Genomic DNA, 18,229 nt, shown 5'->3' with positions numbered 1-18,229 from the left:
CTGTTGTTGTATGTTGTGATTATATTTGGTTGAATGAAAAAAAAACTTCATATCTATGGTAAAAATACAAAGAAAAATGGTGAAATATTCTGTGATAAAAATGAGTTAAAAAAATGAAAACACACTATTCTCAAAATGGAAAAATATGATGTTAAGAAAGCAGATCAGCTTAGTGTAACACCACTGTGGGGTCAGTTCTTCATATAATTCAAAAGACCTGTTGTTCACAACAATGACAAAAGTTCAAACTGATAGTACAGACCACAAGCGTCTCTATCACATTGCACCACTCTGTAACCTTCATACCATTTGCCAATGTGTTTCTCCCCATGCTCCATCCACAATAACTTACATCCACCATTCTGTCCAAGCTCCCAGTTACCTAAAACTGACTTTCACAGAAGACCAGGTAAAGCAAGAAGTACAGAAACTCAAGCAATAGAAAGCTGCTGGACTTAGTAGTCTTAACCCGTGTACTGAAAGACTGTGCTGAACAACTGTGTGTTTAATGTTTTCAGCATATCGTCAATCTCATCTAAAGGGTCCCAGCTGTATGGAAAATAGGTTGTGTTGTACCAGTTCTGAAGATTGTGCAACCAAAAGTCTAAGATGGCAATAGATGGGTGGCTCTGACTTCAATATTATGAAGACCCTGGAAAGGTTAATATTAACTCATGTGCAACCTCTGGTCAGAAAAGCACTGGACCCATAGCAGTTTGCATATCAAAACCAACCAGGTGTGAATGGTGCTGCCATCTTTCTGCTGAACAAACATTATTCCTAATTGGAGAAACACAGTTGCAAGATGACAATATTGTTTTTTTTCCATTTCTCTATTGCATTCAACACTATAGAATCCAAATTGATGAGGAAGAAGCTCCAGTCAATGCAATCTGATGCTACCACCATGCCCCAGGTAACAGACTACCTGATTGGTAGACCACACTTTGTGCATTGGATAAGATCATGAGTGGCACAGGAGCTTCACATGGAACTGTACTGGCTCCTTCCTCTTTACTCCGAACACCTCAGACTTTGAATACAATACCGAGTAATATCATCTGCAGAAATACACAACCATAGTTGAGTGTACTAGTGGTTTGGCCAGAAAATGAATACATGGCACTAGTGAAGGACTTTATTAAAGGGTGCAAACTGAATCACCTGCAGCTCAACATTAGTAAGACAATAGAGATAATCATAGTGTTCAGGAGGGTAAGACTCACTTAGATCCTGGTTCCAATCAATGGTGAAAATGTGGAGGTAGTGAAGACATACAAGTACCTTAGGGTTCAATTGAACAACAGGCTTGAGTAGAGTGCCATCAGAGAAGTCATCTCTATGCAATAAGGATCCGAGTTGGCTCTATTTTGTAAGGTGGTTGAGGTAGTTTTGTGTATGTAGCCCACTCTTGTTCTCTGCTAGTCTGCAGTGGCAAGTGGAATTCTAATGTTGAGGAGAAATGGCATTAGTACAGGTGGTGTTAACCCCTTATGAAAAAGGCAGAGTCAGGCTTAAATGTAGGGCTGAACTCATTGGAGGAAGTGGTAGAAGAGCAGTAACTCAGCAAGCTGCTTACAACCCTGGACATTGACACTCATCTCCAGTATGAGGTTTTGGATAAACAGAGGGGTACCTTCAGCAAGACAAATGTGTTGCTTCAAGGAACGCCATGTAAGGTTCTTTCTTCCCTCAGCCATCAATCTGTGAGTCACTGCTCAGCCGAGCTGGTCTTGATCCCTTTGTGCTGATTGGTACTGTACTGGTCCAGCAGACATCTTAACAGATAATGACTCTATGCATCAATATGTGTGCCAATGAATGAAATCCTGTACTTTGAAACTGTAACTTGTAAATTGAAGGGGCATACACTTTCAAAAATACCTACACTGTTCTATTACACATATTGATAATTCTTGTTTTATGTACATTGTTAGTAAATTTAAGATTATTATAATTCTTGTTAAATGTGTATGTGTGTCTTTTTTTATTTTGCTAGTGTGACATATATACAGTGGTGTGAAAAAATATTTGCCCCCTTCCTGATTTCTTATTCTTTTGCATGTTTGGCACACAAAATGTTTCTGATCATCAAACACATTTAACCATTAGTCAAATATAACACAAGTAAACACAAAATGCAGTTTTTAAATGATGGTTTTTATTATTTAGGGAGAAAAAAAATCCAAACCTACATGGCCCTGTGTGAAAAAGTAATTGCTTGAGTTGACGAACAGATGGCCGGACATTCTCCTTCAGGATTTTTTGGTTGACAGTAGAATTCATGGTTCCATCTATCACAGCAAGCCTTCCAGGTTCTGAAGCAGCAAAACAACCCCAGACCATCACACTACCACCACCATATTTTACTGTTGGTATGATGTTCTTTTTCTGAAATGCTGTGTTCCTTTTACGCCAGATGTAACGGGCCATTTGCCTTCCAAAAAGTTCAACTTTTGTCTCATCAGTCCACAAGGTATTTTCCCAAAAGTCTTGGCAATCATTGAGATGTTTATTAGCAAAATTGAGACGAGCCCTAATGTTCTAATGCTGGTTTGCATCTTGGAAATCTGCCATGCAGGCCGTTTTTGCCCAGTCTCTTTCTTATGGTGGGGTCGTGAACACTGACCTTAATTGAGGCAAGTGAGGCCTGCTGTTCTTTAGACGTTGTCCTGGGGTCTTTTGTGACCTCTCGGATGAGTCATCTCTGCGCTCTTGGGGTAATTGTGGTCGGCCGGCCATGCCAGGTTCACCACTGTTCCATGTTTTTGCCATTTGTGGATAATGGCTCTCACTGTGGTTCGCTGGAGTCCCAAAGCTTTAGAAATGGCTTTATAACCTTTACCAGACTGTTAGAACTCAATTACTTCTGTTCTCATTTGTTCCTGAATTTCTTTGGATCTTGGCATGATGTCTAGCTTTTAAGGTGCTTTTGGTCTACTTCTCTGTGTCAGGCAGCTCCTATTTAAGTGATTTCTTGATTGAAACAGGTGTGGCAGTAATCAGGCCTGGGGGTGGCTATGGAAATTGAACTCAGGTGTGATACACCACAGTTAGGTTATTTTTTAACAAGGGGGCAATTACTTTTGCACATAGGGCCATGTAGGTTTGGATTTTTTTTCTCCCTAAATAATAAAAACCATCATTTAAAAACTGCATTTTGTGTTTACTTGTGTTATATTTGACTAATGGTTAAATGTGTTTGATGATCAGAAACATTTTGTGTGACAAACATGCAAAAGAATAAGAAATCAGGAAGGGGGCAAATAGTTTTTCACACCACTGTACATTATACTTTACTTAGTGATTCCTATTGTCTCTGCAAGAATGTCATGTTGTGTCCAAGTGGTCCCTGCAACTCTCATCCTGTCAGCCTGCCTGCCTCTCCTCCTGTGGTCTGATGCTGTTAGAAAAAGGTCTGTCCCCTTGCACCCTTAAACTGAATTTAAAGAGTCTATGAATGTTGTGTGGTTTTAAAACTTAAAATAGGGAAACTATCTTAAATTACATTAAATAAAAGTATGACAACCTAAGCAAACAGCAATATCTCACATCGTTCCAATGAACGAAAAAAAATCTCATACATGTTCTTATAATGCAGAGCTTTGACTACATGCACCCTATGTGAATTTAAAATTATCTGAAGAGTCAAGCTGCCTTTATTTAAATATGTTATATCTTGGAAAATCCAAAAGGTTTTGCTTGACTTGAAGAGCATAAAATTATATGATATCCACCCCTTTCTTTTAAGAATTGACACGACAATATAGAAGTCATTATCAGTTTCATTGCATGATTTATATCAGACAAATTTCATAGCATACTACTATACAAAATTACTTTCTTTTACTAAGAAGTTGAAAGTAAGTCAAAACTTTGTTAAGGATTGGAAATGTCAATTTGGTTCTCCCCAGTTGTCAAAAACAACTGAATACACAACTAAACAAATGGATAAGACATTTCAAGCAACACCTTACTGGATACGGCTGATGTACGGCATACCATACATTTATCAGTTAATTTCACGGATGGTATTTATCTATGAGAAAAAAAACTGAAAAAGTATTTCAAATGAAATGCAACAATGCTGATTAAAAGGAGACCGTAATAACACATCAACCATTAACTGTCGATTTACATTAAACACAGAGGTTACTCACCATTTGTGCAACTTTAACTCCACTGTCTGAAATGAGCAGAGTATTTGCATTGCTCCCCACATCCACCATGCCTTCTCTGTTCATTTCTGGTCCAATCAACACCAGTCGCTTCTCTGCAGTCTGATAATGATGGCTGTGAAAAAGTGATCCGCTAACTTCGGCGTAGTTTGTGTCATCGAAGTATTTGTTACTGATGAAACCATGATAAGTCTTGTGACATTGGAAAGCAATCAGGGCAATAATTGTGATGACAAACAAAGATGAAACTGAACCCAAAACGATAATCAAATAAAATGTCGTCTTATTTCCCGGCTCTTCTCGTGTCGTGGTGCTTTTAATTTCAGACAACGCATGCGCTTCTGTGTTTTCAGGTGTTGTCACGATTACTGTTACAGATGCAGAAAGTGAAATGCTCCCGCTGTCTTTTACGATTACAACCATTTTATGTACAGTAACATCAGACTCGGCAATGGCACGAAGAGTTCTGATTTCTCCGGTATAGCGTCCTAAGAGGAAAAGTGACGAATCTGTGGCTTCTTCCAGAGAAAATGAAAGCAAAGCGTTATATCCGACATCAGCATCGTAGGCTCTTATTCTTGTAACTAAATAACCCGTTTTGACATTTCGTGGAATCGTCTCCTCTGCCACTGCAGTCCCATTTGTTTGTAAAGGAAACAAGACCAATGGTGGATTATCATTTTGGTCCAAAATAAAAACGTTTACAGTTACGTTACTGCTTAGCGACGGCACTCCTGAGTCTTTAGCTACAACAATGAAGGTGAAGCTTTTCATTTTTTCAAAGTCAAAGCTTGTAAAAGTAGTCACTTGTCCATTATTGGAATTTATATTGAGAAAAGGCACCATTTGCTTCTCCACAGCTTCGCTTTCCCACAAATAGTAAGTTATGAGAGCATTCTCATTTGTGTCCTCGTCAACTGCGCTTACTGTAAAGATGGAGGCTCCTGGTGTGTTATTTTCCTCAACAAAGAACATATAAGGATTTTCTAAAAATTTGGGATTGTTGTCATTCACATCCAAAACATTCATCAAAACAGTTTTATAAGACGAATGAGAAGGATGACCAAAGTCTTTGGCAGTTATCGTTATGTTATATTCAGATGCAGATTCCCGATCCAGTCTCGAATTTGTTGTCAAAGAGTAAAGATTTTCTTGAATTGACGGCTTTATTTCAAAGGGCAGCTTTTCAGATATGGTGCATGCGATTTTAGAATTTAAACCAGAATCCAGGTCCGTAATACTGAATACTCCGACTACTGAACCTGGTTTTACATCCTCGAGTATAGAACTTGATAAAGACGTTATGTCTATCTGGGGTGCGTTATCATTCATGTCTTTAATTTGAACCAACACAGTGCAGAAAGAGCTCATTGGCACATTTCCTTTGTCTGAGGCTTCTACATCAAATTCGTACATTTCTTTATCTTCAAAATCAATCACGCCATTAACAGTTATTTGTCCAGTATAAATATCTAAATGAAACAATTCCGGTATTTTATTTTGTACAGAGTCCCCAAACGAGTATACAATACATCCATTACTGCCCTCGTCCAGATCTGAAGCATTCACCTTCACTACAAGAGTTCCTAAAGGTGCATTTTCTTCTAGTATAACAGAATAAATGTGTTCAACAAAAACTGGAGCATTATCGTTAAAGTCTGCAACCATAACAGTGATATTCATGTTTCCAGATCTCGGAGGACTGCCCCCGTCAATAGCTGACAACACAAAATTATATTTTGATTTCATTTCCCTGTCAAGGCCTTTATGTAGCACTAGCACTGGGATTTTGCTTTTCTTGCTGCGTTCTTCTACCTCAACAATAAAATTATCATTTTGACTCAGCTGATAAAATTTTACAGAGTTCACACCAAAATCGGGATCATCGGCCCCCTGTAATGGGAAACGCGATCCGACTGGAGTGGACTCTGATATTTCCAGACTTTTATTCTTGACATGAAATGAAGGAGAATTATCATTTACGTCTAAAATTTCAATTGCTGCCTGATGAACTTCTATCGGATTTTCTATAGTAATCTTAATGTTCATAACGCACGGTTTATCCCGGTCACACAGTGCTTCTCTATCTATGATTTCGTTCACAAACAGGACGCCGGTCCTCGGGTTTACCTGCAGCAGCTGTTGTTTTGATCCAGAAATGACACGAAACCCGCGGCCTTGGAGACTTTTAATGTCGAGTCCCAAATCCTTAACAATGTTCCCAATAATCGTCCCTGGCATCGACTCCTCTGGAACAGAATAACGGAGATGTGCCAGTGTGTTTATCCAAAAGCACATAACAAAAAGGAGGCGTAAGAGAACACGCTTATAGGTACCCAGTTCTTTCATTGTTATCTTATTATTTAAAGCCTTCACTGAAGCAGCTAGTTGGATTAAACAGATTTATATTCCGGCGTTTTCATTTTGAAATATATGCATAGCGTGTAGAATAGTCCTTTTTTCGAAGGAGGTTTATCAAAGAAAATTATCCCATCTTGTGTGCGTCCTGGAGAAGAAGAAGAAAAATATGGGCAGGGCCTCACAGGATTGACTTTACTGAAACAGCAACGCTGAAAGGTTGGATGGCAGTGACACCCAGCGTTTGTTTAGAGTATTACTGCATGTTACAAATACAGTACTGTACACTGATTAATAGCCAGATAGCAGAATTTGATTCTATTTATTTTGATAATGTATAATTTTAGGTTTGAATGTACACTATTGTCTTATATAGATGGTTCTGCTTTTTATTTCCTGGAATTAGGATTTTTTTCTACATAAAATTAATGTATACATTCAATAATTACATTTCACAGATTATGGACCGTTTAAAAAAAAGGTTTATATTAACTTAAGCTAAATGTTTTTACCCTTCTGTTCCAATATTTTCATTGAAACACATTCTATGCAAGAAAATGTAAATGTTCCATTTTTTCAAAGAGTTGTGTGCAATAAATCTTTCACTTGAACTGTATTTTTTCAGAAAACAGTACGGAAGTGTATTACATTATATGATTGATAAAGTGTATTTCATCTTTCTCTCTTTCATTGTTATTGATTAAACCCCACACAATGCATGCAATGATCAGAGCAGAGATATTCTTGTTAAGTAAAGAGCATTAAATATGCAATGTTTGTTATAAATATTATGGATGGATGAAGCACTGAGAGAAATTTCTAGTGAACATGTTGCTTGGCAGTAAAGTTCAATTATAAAGTAAAAGAAACGTTTATTTTCGTGATCACTTAAACTGGGAAAAGTATCTGATGGAAAGCTTACAATCCTACTCCCGTCCTGAAGCAGAGCAACAAAATGAATCTAAGCCATTGTAAAGCAAAATCTTTCAGGATATACTGTAGAACAAAAGAACATAGAAACATTGACTAACGGGAGGGAGCCATTCAGACCATCAAGCTGTCCCAATATCTCATCCAGGTACTTCTTAAATGGTGTCTGAGTTGCTTCTTCAACAACATACCTCAGTAGTTTGGTCCAGATTCCCACAATTCTTTCTGTAAATTAATATTTTCTGACTTCTGTTCTAAGTGTACTTTCCCTCAGTTGCCACTGGTGTCCTTGAGTATGTGATTCATCATTAGATGATGTCACATAAAGAAAGATGCATTCACAAATACATTTGATATTTGCATATTATATATGAAACAGCATTTGAAGTGACTGTCAGCATTACTTTATACTGAGGTTTACAAATTCAGTCGTGGGATCCTTCTGGAGATGTAAATTGATTTCCTAACCAATTTCACTTTCAGTTGCACTTTCAATTTAAGCCAACACCGGCTTCATTTAAAGGTTTTTGCTAAAAATGCAGTGGTTCTGGTAAATGGTCATCACAAAAAAACATCCCTTGCCACAGGGACCTCACTTTGTATTAAATAACGACCTTCTGTATCAGGTAGCCGAACATGAAGATGAGGTAAGGTCACTGTTGTCAATCCCACGAATTTACCAGTGGCAATTTGTGAGCTAGCACACACCCAACTCCTAGATGGTTCATTGGCACAGAAAAAAACCCTTGAGCAGATCAAGCTCAGATTCTATTGGCCGGGAATTAACAAGGAGGTTTGCCGCTTTTGCACATCCTGTCCAGAGTATCAATTGCGCCAAATTCCCAGGAGGGACCATGCTCCTGTTATTTCCGTTCCCCTTATTGACGTCCTATTTGAATGTGTCGGGGTCAATTTAGTAGGACCCTTAGAACCCTTGGCTTGAGGAAACAAACACATACTGGTCCTGGTAGATTATGCTACCCGATATCCCTAATCTGTTCCGTTGTGCTCAGTTACTTCCAAAGCTATCACACGGGAATTAGTAGGGCTATTTGCACGATTCGGAATCCCTAAAAAAGTCCTGACTGGGACCATCTCCTCCCCCTCATCCCTTTTGTCTAATGGGAACTCCCACAAGCTTCCACGGGGTTCTCACCTTTTGAATTATTATACGGGTGACAAACCTGGGGTATGTTGGATATTCTAAAAGAATTTTGGGAAGAAGAGGCACTTCCCTCCACAAATATGCTACAGTATATCACACAGTTATATGATAGATTTGAAAAAATTAGGCCTACAGTAAAAACTCACATGGAAAAAGCTCAAGCTGCACAGGTCCGTCAGTATGATTGTGCACATCTCTATGAGAGTTTGGCCCCAGAGATCGTGTCATGGTCCTTGTTCCCACATCCCACGCTAAACTATTGTCCCATTAGCCAATTGGCAAGGCCCATATGAAGTTAAGGAGAAGAAGGGACTCATCGACTATTTGGAAAAACAACCAAATCGTTGGCCGAGTGAACAGCTGTATAACATGAACCTGCTGAAACCATGGAAGGATAGGGAGCTTGATCCGTCCTCCGGCCAGCCCTGTTCCCTCTTTGCTCACAAGTCAAACCTTAACTTTGGACCCAATTTGACTGCCAAACAGAGACAGGAGCTGGAAACAGTTATCCTGTCTGTTCTTGAGGTGGTAAGCAGGAAACCAGGACGAACCTCACTGATTGAGAAGGATATTGTGACCGAACCTAGAGTAGTCGTTCGAGAACACCCGTATTGATACCCAGAGGCAAAAAGAGCAGAAGTAAAACTGGAGATCAAGCGCATGCAGGAATTAGGTGTGATAGAGGAAAGTCATAGTCCCTGGTCCAGTCCTATTGTCATGGTCAGTAAGCCTGATGGAAGTTGGATTTCTTGCAATGACTTCCATCAGCTTAATCAAGTTTCCCAGTTTGACGCCTACCCAATACTGCGAGTGGACAACCTCCTCAAGCTACTGGGACAGGCTGAATATGTGACCAAACTTGACAAGAGTAAGGGGTACTGGCAGGTTCCTTTAAAGACTATGTAAAGGCTAAAACTGTGTTTAGCACCCCTAGCGGTCACTGGCAGTATTGTATCCTTCAATTCAGGTTAATGGAGCACCTGTGACCTTACAATGTCTGGTGGACAAAGTGCTCTGTCCTCATAACGCCTATAGTGCTGCCTACCTGGATAACGTAGTCATCTATACCAGCACATGGAAGGAGCACCTACAGCAGGTCAGAGCAGTATCGTGGACACTAGGGGAAGCTGGTCTTTGTATCAATATGAAGAAGTGTTTCTTTAGGATGAACAAAGCCAAATATTTAGGCAACCTGGTAGGCCAGGGTACTGTAAGACCACAGTGTACCAAAGTAGATGCCATTTTGAATTGGCCAATTGGCCGAAGACCAAGAAGCAGGTCCAAGCCTTTCTCAGATTAGCAGGTTACTACCGTCAGTTTGTAACCCGATTTTCTGAGACAGCGGCACCCTTGACTAACCACACAAAGAAGAGGGCCCCTAACAGTGTGATATGGGGTGACAATACAGAAGCTGCATTTTGTGACTTAAAACAGGCCCTTACATCGGCGCCTAGTTTAAAGGCTCCTAACTTTTCTTTGCCTTTTATACTCCAGATGGACGCTTTGGACACAGGCCTGGTGGCTGTGCTGAGCCGGAGCGTCAATGGTGTCGAACACCCCATCTTGTTCTGGAGCTGGAAATTGCTGGAATGGGAAACCATGGCATGTGGTGGTGGAGCGGGAGGCCTTGGGGATCAAATGGCTGATTACTCAGCTGAGGTACTATCTCCTGGGCTGTGAGTTCACCTTGTTTATGGACCATGCACCTGTGCGGTGGACAGCCGTGCACAAAGAGTGCAGGTGGTTTTTAGACCTGCAGCCTTATAAATTTTCACTTGTTCACCGACAAGGTTCTCATCACACCAACGCCGATGCTCTTTCTCGGGTTCACGACCTCTCGGTCAGGAACACCCAACCCAATGGGTCTGGGCTGAGGGGGGGGCCATGTCACGCGTGTGCATGGGAGGCAGCGAAAAGGCTGAAACTAAGGTAATTCCATGCCAGAGCAGAGGATGGCAGAGTACACTAATCCTTACTCTTTCTCTTTGGCAAACCGACCACCGGAATTTCCATCTGGATCTAATGACGTCACTTCCGGTTCCTGGCCCAATGATGTCGCTTCCATTTTCCAGCCCTGATGACATCACTTCCAGTTCCTGCCCCAAAGACATCAATGCCCCCTGCCAGCATTTCAATCCGCCATATTTGCCCGTCTTTTTGTTCTAGTTTTGGCCTGAGTTCTGTAAACATTGAATCACAATCTCTGGTTTCTTAGGCAGCCTCATTTAAGTATACGGGCGGCTGCCCCCAAACCTCTTTCTATGTCCGTTGAACCCTTTCACAGTAATAAGAATTTTAATATACAGAGAGATGCAAAATGTATTAAAATTGTTTAACAAAGAAGACACAGAAAACATCACTGCCATTGCAATTTTGTGATTATATCTAGTTAAACCAACACAACTTCTCATCTGTTAAAAAAAATTGAAATTAGTGAAAAATACTTCCATGTAAATGAGCTAAAACTTTGAAGATGGAACTTATTTTAATCATTCTGAAAGCACATCATTCTAGAATTGAAAAAGAAATGAGGTTGGGAAAGTATTAAGTAAATAAAACACCACTGTTGGGCCAAATCTTCATAGAATTCAAAAGACGTGTTGTTCACAACAATTACAAGAATTAAAACTGAGACTACAAACCACAAACCTCACTATCACAATGCATGACCTGCAATCTTCACACCAATTGCCAAACATTTTCTCCTCAGGCACCTGCAGCAATGACTTACATTCACTATTCCATCAACGTCTCCATTACCCAGAATTGACTTTCACAGAGGACCAGATGAACTGCAGAAACTAAAGTAATGCAAAGTTGCTGGACGTGATGGTTTTAACCTGATTGTACTGAAAGATTGTGCTGAACAACTGTGTATATTGCAGCGTTTCTCAACTTTTAAGTATTTACGACCCGCGTTTTCATAACAGTTTTAATCGCGCCCCCTAAGGTTTTTTTGAAAGGAGCCCACTAATACGAATTTGTTATTTTTTAATGAATGATATATCATAGATGCATATTTTATTATACTTACTTAACTTTTATCGACATTCATCTAACTCTATATTTATTTTTCTAGTATCAGAATGTAGTTTAAGTTAATTTATTTTGGTTTCAATAGATGTATTTTTTATATTTTCGATTCTTGTTTTCTTTTTTTCACATCTTCATGCCCTCCTAGGGGGTCCCGCCCCACAGTTTGAGAATCACTGGTGTATAGCGTTTCCAGAGTATCTTCAATCTAAGTTCGATTCTAGAAAAAACCTTGTGATGTACCACTTCCCAAGACAGTACAGCAAACATCTTAAATGTCTGTAGAGGGGTGGCTCTGAATTCACTTGTTATGAAGACCCTGAAAAGCCTAATATTGACTCATGCGAGACACCTGGCCTTGATGGGACTTGACCCTCTGCAACTCACCTATCAAAAGCACACAAAGGTGGACAGTGCTGTCATCTTTGTGCTGAATAGAGTTTATTCCTGCCTGGAGGGAGAGGGTAGCAGGGTGACAATATTGTTTTTTCACATCTCTAGTGCATTCAACATCATAGATTCCCAAATGCGATGGGAGAAGCTCCGGTCAATGAAGGCTGATGTTACCATTGTGTCCCAGATAATCAATAACCTGACTGGTAGACCACTATTTATGAGGATTTAAAACTGCATATTGGACACGGTCATGAGTGGCACAGGGGCTCCACATTGAACTCTACTGGCTGTTTCATATTTACTCTGTACACCTCAGATTTGAGATACAATACTGAGTACTGTAATTTGCAGAAATTTTGCAATGATCCAGGAATAGTTGGATGTACCAGTGGTTGGTCAGAAAATGAAAACCCAGCAATAGTGAAGAACTTTATTAAATGTTGCAAACTGAATCACCTGTAGCTCAACAGCAATAAGACAAAGGACATAGTCATAGACTTCAGGAGGGTCAAACTCACTCAGCCTCCAGTGCTCATTGATGGTGAAGGTGTGGAGGTATTGAGGACATGTAAGTACCTTAGGCTTGAGTAGAGCACAAACACAAAGGCCTTCTGTATACAATAAGGGCCTGAAGTGCCTCTACTTCAGAAGGCACCTGAGTTACTTTGGTGTATGTAGTCCAGTCTTAAATATTTTTTACCAATCTGTAGTGCCAAGTTTAATTTTCTATGTGGTAATATGCTTGGGAAAGGGCATTAATACAAGTTATGTCAACATACTAAAAACACTTGTTACAAAAGGCAGATTCAGTCTTAAGAGGAATTGATTCCTCATCGGAGGAATTGGTTGAACAGCAGTCACTCAGCTAGCTGATATAACGCTGAACAATGACTCTCACCTCCTATATGAAGATTTGGCTTAACACAAGTGCACCTTCAATAAGACAAATGAGGTGCTTCAAATGGTGACAGAAGCAGCAACTTAGCACTAAATAGATCAGGACTCAGATTATATCTATTTTGCATGGATGGAAAGTTCTGGCACCAAACCACAAAGGTCATCACCAATGACAAAGGTGACATATTTTTGCCTCTGATTAATTGGAAGCAATTCAAACTTGGTATCACATAGCCACATGGGATGGCATTTCACTCAAATTACATGAATGGAAGAGTCATAACATTTCTGTCCAATTGAAATTAATAATAATAATAATAATAATAATAATAATAATATAAAAAAATAAATACAAGTTTATTTAATTTAAAATGGCTGAGTCCTATCCTTACAGCAGGAGCAAACACTCAAAAAGCTATAAAGTCAACACAGAGGTAGAAACACACAAACACATAACTACAGGGACAATAAGCAGACTCCAAATAAACTAATACACAAGATGAGGAAAGAACAACAATAACAATAATAATAATAATAATAATAATAATAATAATAATAATAATAATCAAACCTTATAAAACCAAAAGCAAAGGGGAAGAATTAAGATACAGATCATGTAGAAACTCAGGCGGCTATGATTAGTGGACTAATAAGGATTCATACACGGTTTTGTAGGATACTGAGGCAACAGTAATAAAAATACAGTTTCACCCAAAATGATATTTGAATGGCACAATTCAAGAAATTAGCTAAATAAACATGCATTGCTTTGACAAGGTGTTAAATGTGGCGTAGTGAGGAACGCTGCTGCCTCATAGATCTGGTGTCCTGGGTTTATGGCATCAAACGTACTTTTTTCACATCCCTGCATACATTCAATGTATTCCATTTATTATCATAACTATTCATGGTGGCTCTAAAATCCGTACTCACCCCTACTTTCTCTTCTGTTTCTTTTTCCAGTTTTCTGTGGTGGTGACCTGAGTCACCACCACCTAATCAAAGCACTGTGATGTTCCTACATTGATGGATTAAAAGCTGGAAGTCCTTATCACCATCATCATCAAGTCCTTCCATGAGAATCCTATACAAAGAGGACTGTTTCATTTATGTTCGGTAAAATGCCCAGAGGGGGCTGGGGGTCTCATGGTCTGGAATCCCTGCAGATTTTATTTTTTCTCTCCAGCCGTCTGGAGTTGTTTTGTTTTTTTGGTCCGATACTCTTATTCTATGTTAATTAGTGCTGTCTTATATTAATTCTTACTTTGTCTTTTCTTTCTCTTTTCTTCATCATGTAAAACACTTTGAGCCACATTATTTGTATGAAAATGTGCAATAGAAATAAATGTTGTTGTTGTTGTTGCATATGGCCTGATTGTGTCATATACCCTTCATGTATCCAAAAAATATAAATTTTAGTTTAATTAGTGATTCTAGCTTCTCACTTTGAGAGAGTCATTTTGTGTTCACATTATCCCGTGGATTTTTGATTCCTTCCCTTTTTATATTGGAATAAGGTCAGGCCCCTTTCATCATATTAAATGGGTCTGTGAATCTTGAGTTGTCTTAAAAGTTAAATAAGCAAACTACAATATCTTACCGTTTCCCTATCAAGGAAAATCATCTCATACTTTTATAAAGGCCAAGTTTCCTTTGTTTAAAGATGTCAAATCTTGGGAAATGGAAACTTTTTCCATAACTTTTTCTAAGCAATAGCATAGCATTACATTACAGCCAGTCATTTCTTTCCAGAATTGACATGTAAGTATGAAGTTTCTACCCATTTCATTATGATTTATATAAGGCATATTTCATTACAAAATTTTATAGAAAATTAGTTTATTTTATAATTGAAAGAAATTGAAAGCAAGTCAAAACATTATAAGGAACTAAAAATGTTAATTTGGTCCTCCTCGCAATCAACAAAAGTGAAACTGAGTACAAAACTAAACACATCCACCAATTATATCAAGTAACACCTTATTAGATACAGCTGTGAAATATAACACAAAACTCCAACTTTATAGCAATTCCTCTTATTATTAGTATAAACTGAATTAGTATTTCAAAAGAAATAAAACACAATTAAAAGAGGACACCATAATAACATATTAACTATTACCGGGTTATTTACGTTAAAGGCAAATATTACTCACCATTTGTGCAACTTTAACTGCACTGTCTGAAATGAGCAGAGTGTTTGCATTGCTCCCCACATCCACCATGCCTTCTCTGTTCATTTCTGGTCCAATCAACACCAGTCGCTTCTCTGCAGTCTGATAATGATGGCTGTGAAAAAGTGATCCGCTAACTTCGGCGTAGTTTGTGTCATCGAAGTACTTGTTACTGATGAAACCATGATAAGTCTTGTGACATTGGAAAGCAATCAGGCCAATAATTGTGATGACAAACAAAGATGAAACTGAACCCAAAACGATAATCAAATAAAAGGTCGTCTTATTTCCCGGCTCTTCTCGTGTCGAAGTTTTAATTTCAGACAACGCATGCGCTTCAGTGTTTTCAGCTGTTGTCACGATTACTGTTACAGATGCAGAAAGTGAAAGGCTCCCGCTGTCTTTTACGATTACAACCATTTTATGCACAGTAACATCAGACTCAGCAATAGCACGAAGAGTTCTGATTTCTCCAGTATAGCGTCCCACTCTGAAAAGTGACGAATCTGTGGCTTCTTCCAGAGAAAAAGAAAGCAAAGCGTTATATCCGACATCAGCATCGTAGGCTCTTAATCTTGTAACCAAATAACCCGCTTTGACATTTCGTGGAATCGTCTCCTCTGCCACTGCAGTCCCATTTATTTGGAATGGAAACAAGACCAATGGTGGATTATCATTTTGGTCCAAAATAAAAACGTTTACAGTTACGTTACTACTTAGCGACGGCACTCCTGAGTCTTTAGCTACAACAATGAAGGTAAAGCTTTTCATTTGTTCGAAGTCAAAGCTTGTGAAAGTAGTCACTTGTCCATTGTTGGAATTTATACTAAGAAAAGGCACCACTTGCTTCTCCGCAGCTTCATTTTCCCACAAATAGTAAGTTATGAGAGCATTCTCATTTGTGTCCTCGTCAACTGCGCTTAATGTAAAGATGGAGGCTCCTGGTGTGTTATTTTCCTCAACAAAGAATACATAAAGATTTTCTAAAAATTTAGGATTGTTGTCATTCACATCCAAAACATTCACTAAAACAATTTTATAAGACGACAAAGAAGGGTGACCAAAGTCTTTGGCAGTTATCGTTATGTTATATTCAGATGCAAATTCCCGATCCAGTCTCGAATTTGTTATCAAAGAGTACAGATTTTCTTGAATTGACGGCTTTATTTCAAAAGGCAACTTTTCAGATATGGTGCATGCGATTTTAGAATTAAATCCCGAATCCAAGTCTGTAATACTTATTACTCCGACTACTGATCCCGGTTTTACATCCTCGAGTATAGAACTTGATAAAGTCGTTATGTCTATCTGGGGTGCGTTATCATTCATGTCTTTAATTTGAATAAACACGGTACAAAAAGAGCTTCTTGGCACATTTCCTCTGTCTGATGCTTTAACATCGAATTCGTAAAGATCTTTCTCTTCAAAATCAATCATGCCATTAACAGTGATTTCTCCAGTGTATGTATCTAAATGAAATAATTCAGATACTTTATTTTGTATAGACTCCCCAAACGAGTATATGATGTATCCATTACTGCCATCATCGAGATCTGAAGCATTCACCTTCACTACAAGTGTTCCTAAAGGAGAATTTTCCTCCAGTGTTACAGAATACATCTGTTCAAGAAAAACTGGAGCATTATCGTTAATATCTGCAACCATCACAGTGATATTCATGTTTCCAGATCTCGGAGGACTGCCCCCGTCTACGGCTGACAGCACAAAATCATACTTTGATTTAAGTTCTCTGTCGAGGCCTTTGTGTAACACTAATACGGGGATTTTGCTCTTCCTGCTGCGTTCTTCTACCTCAAGAATAAAATGATCGTTTTGACTCAGCTGGTAATATTTTACTGAATTTACACCAAAATCTGAATCATCGGCCCCCTGTAATGGAAAACGCGATCCGACAGGACTGGATTCTATTATCTCCAGAATTTTATTCTTAACATGAAATACAGGAGAATTGTCATTTACGTCTAAAATTTCAATTGCTGCCTGGTGAACTTCTATCGGATTTTCTATAATAATCTTAATGTTCATAATGCACGGCTTATCCCGGTCACACAGCGCTTCTCTATCAATAATTTCATTCACAAACAGGACGCCGGTCCTCGGGTTTACCTGCAGCAGCTGTTGTTTTGATCCAGAAATGACACGAAACCCGCGGCCTTGAAGACTTTTAATATCGAGTCCCAAATCCTTAATAATATTCCCAATAATCGTCCCTGACGTCGACTCCTCTGGAACAGAATAACGGAGATGTGCCAACGCGTTTCCCCAACAGCATATAACAAAAAAGAGATGTGAGAGAATACGCTCATACGTATCCAGTTCTTTCATTGTTATCTTTTTATGTAAAGCCTTCACTGAAGGATTTTCATTTTAATATATATGCAGAACGTATAGAATAATCCTTTTGTCGGAGGAGATTTATCAAAGAAAATTATACCATTTTGTGTGAGTCCTGGATAAGAAAATGAAGAAGAAGAAAAATATGGGCAGGGCCTCACAGGATTGACTTTACTGAAACAGCAGCGCTGAAAGGATGGATGGCAGTGACACCCAGCGTTTGTTTGGAAAATTGCGGCATTTCACAAATAAATTACTTGACTAGACTGCAGCTTGTGGTTGTATTTATTTTGATAATGTATAATTCTATTTCTCACTGTACAAACTTTTGTGTTATATATATATATATATATATATATATATATATATATATATATATATATATATATATATATATATATATATATATATATATATATATATATATATATATATATATATATATATATATATATACACACACACACACACACACACACACACACACACACACACATATATGGTTCTGCTTTAAATTTTGTTTAATTGAGATTTTTTTCTAATAAAATTAATACATTTATACATTCAATAATTGCATCTTACAGTTTATGGACTGTTTCAAGAAAGTTTATATTAACCTTTCTATTGCAACATTTTGATGGAAACACATATTATGCAAAAAAATTAAATATTCACTTTTTTTCAAAGTTTTGTTTTGCAATAAATCTTGCCTGAACCACATTCTATCAAAAAACAGTACTGAA

The 18,229-nt window shown here is 38.4% G+C and overlaps 1 protein-coding gene across 33 annotated transcripts in view; it reads right to left on the bottom strand.

Moving 5' to 3' along the window:
- LOC120542147 (protocadherin alpha-C2-like) overlaps positions 1-18,229 on the bottom strand; it is a 503,189-nt gene that overhangs the window by 134,377 nt on the left and 350,583 nt on the right. For 2 of the 33 annotated variants that reach the window (XM_039774364.1, XM_039774368.1), the window contains exon 1: positions 4,161-6,281. The exons of 30 other annotated variants lie outside the window; for them this stretch is intronic. In XM_039774364.1, coding sequence (XP_039630298.1) covers positions 4,161-6,227 — 2,067 coding nt within the window. In that variant the 5' untranslated portion in view covers positions 6,228-6,281. Of the gene's footprint in view, positions 1-4,160; positions 6,282-15,113; positions 17,513-18,229 lie in introns of those variants that run through there. One more of the 33 variants, XM_039774347.1, reaches the window with a different exon arrangement.

Source organism: Polypterus senegalus, chromosome 13 (genome assembly GCF_016835505.1).
Source record: "Polypterus senegalus isolate Bchr_013 chromosome 13, ASM1683550v1, whole genome shotgun sequence".
Taxonomy (NCBI): domain Eukaryota; kingdom Metazoa; phylum Chordata; class Cladistia; order Polypteriformes; family Polypteridae; genus Polypterus; species Polypterus senegalus.
The sequence above is the reverse complement of the archived record's forward strand: the minus strand, read 5'-3'. Positions and strand labels throughout refer to the sequence as shown.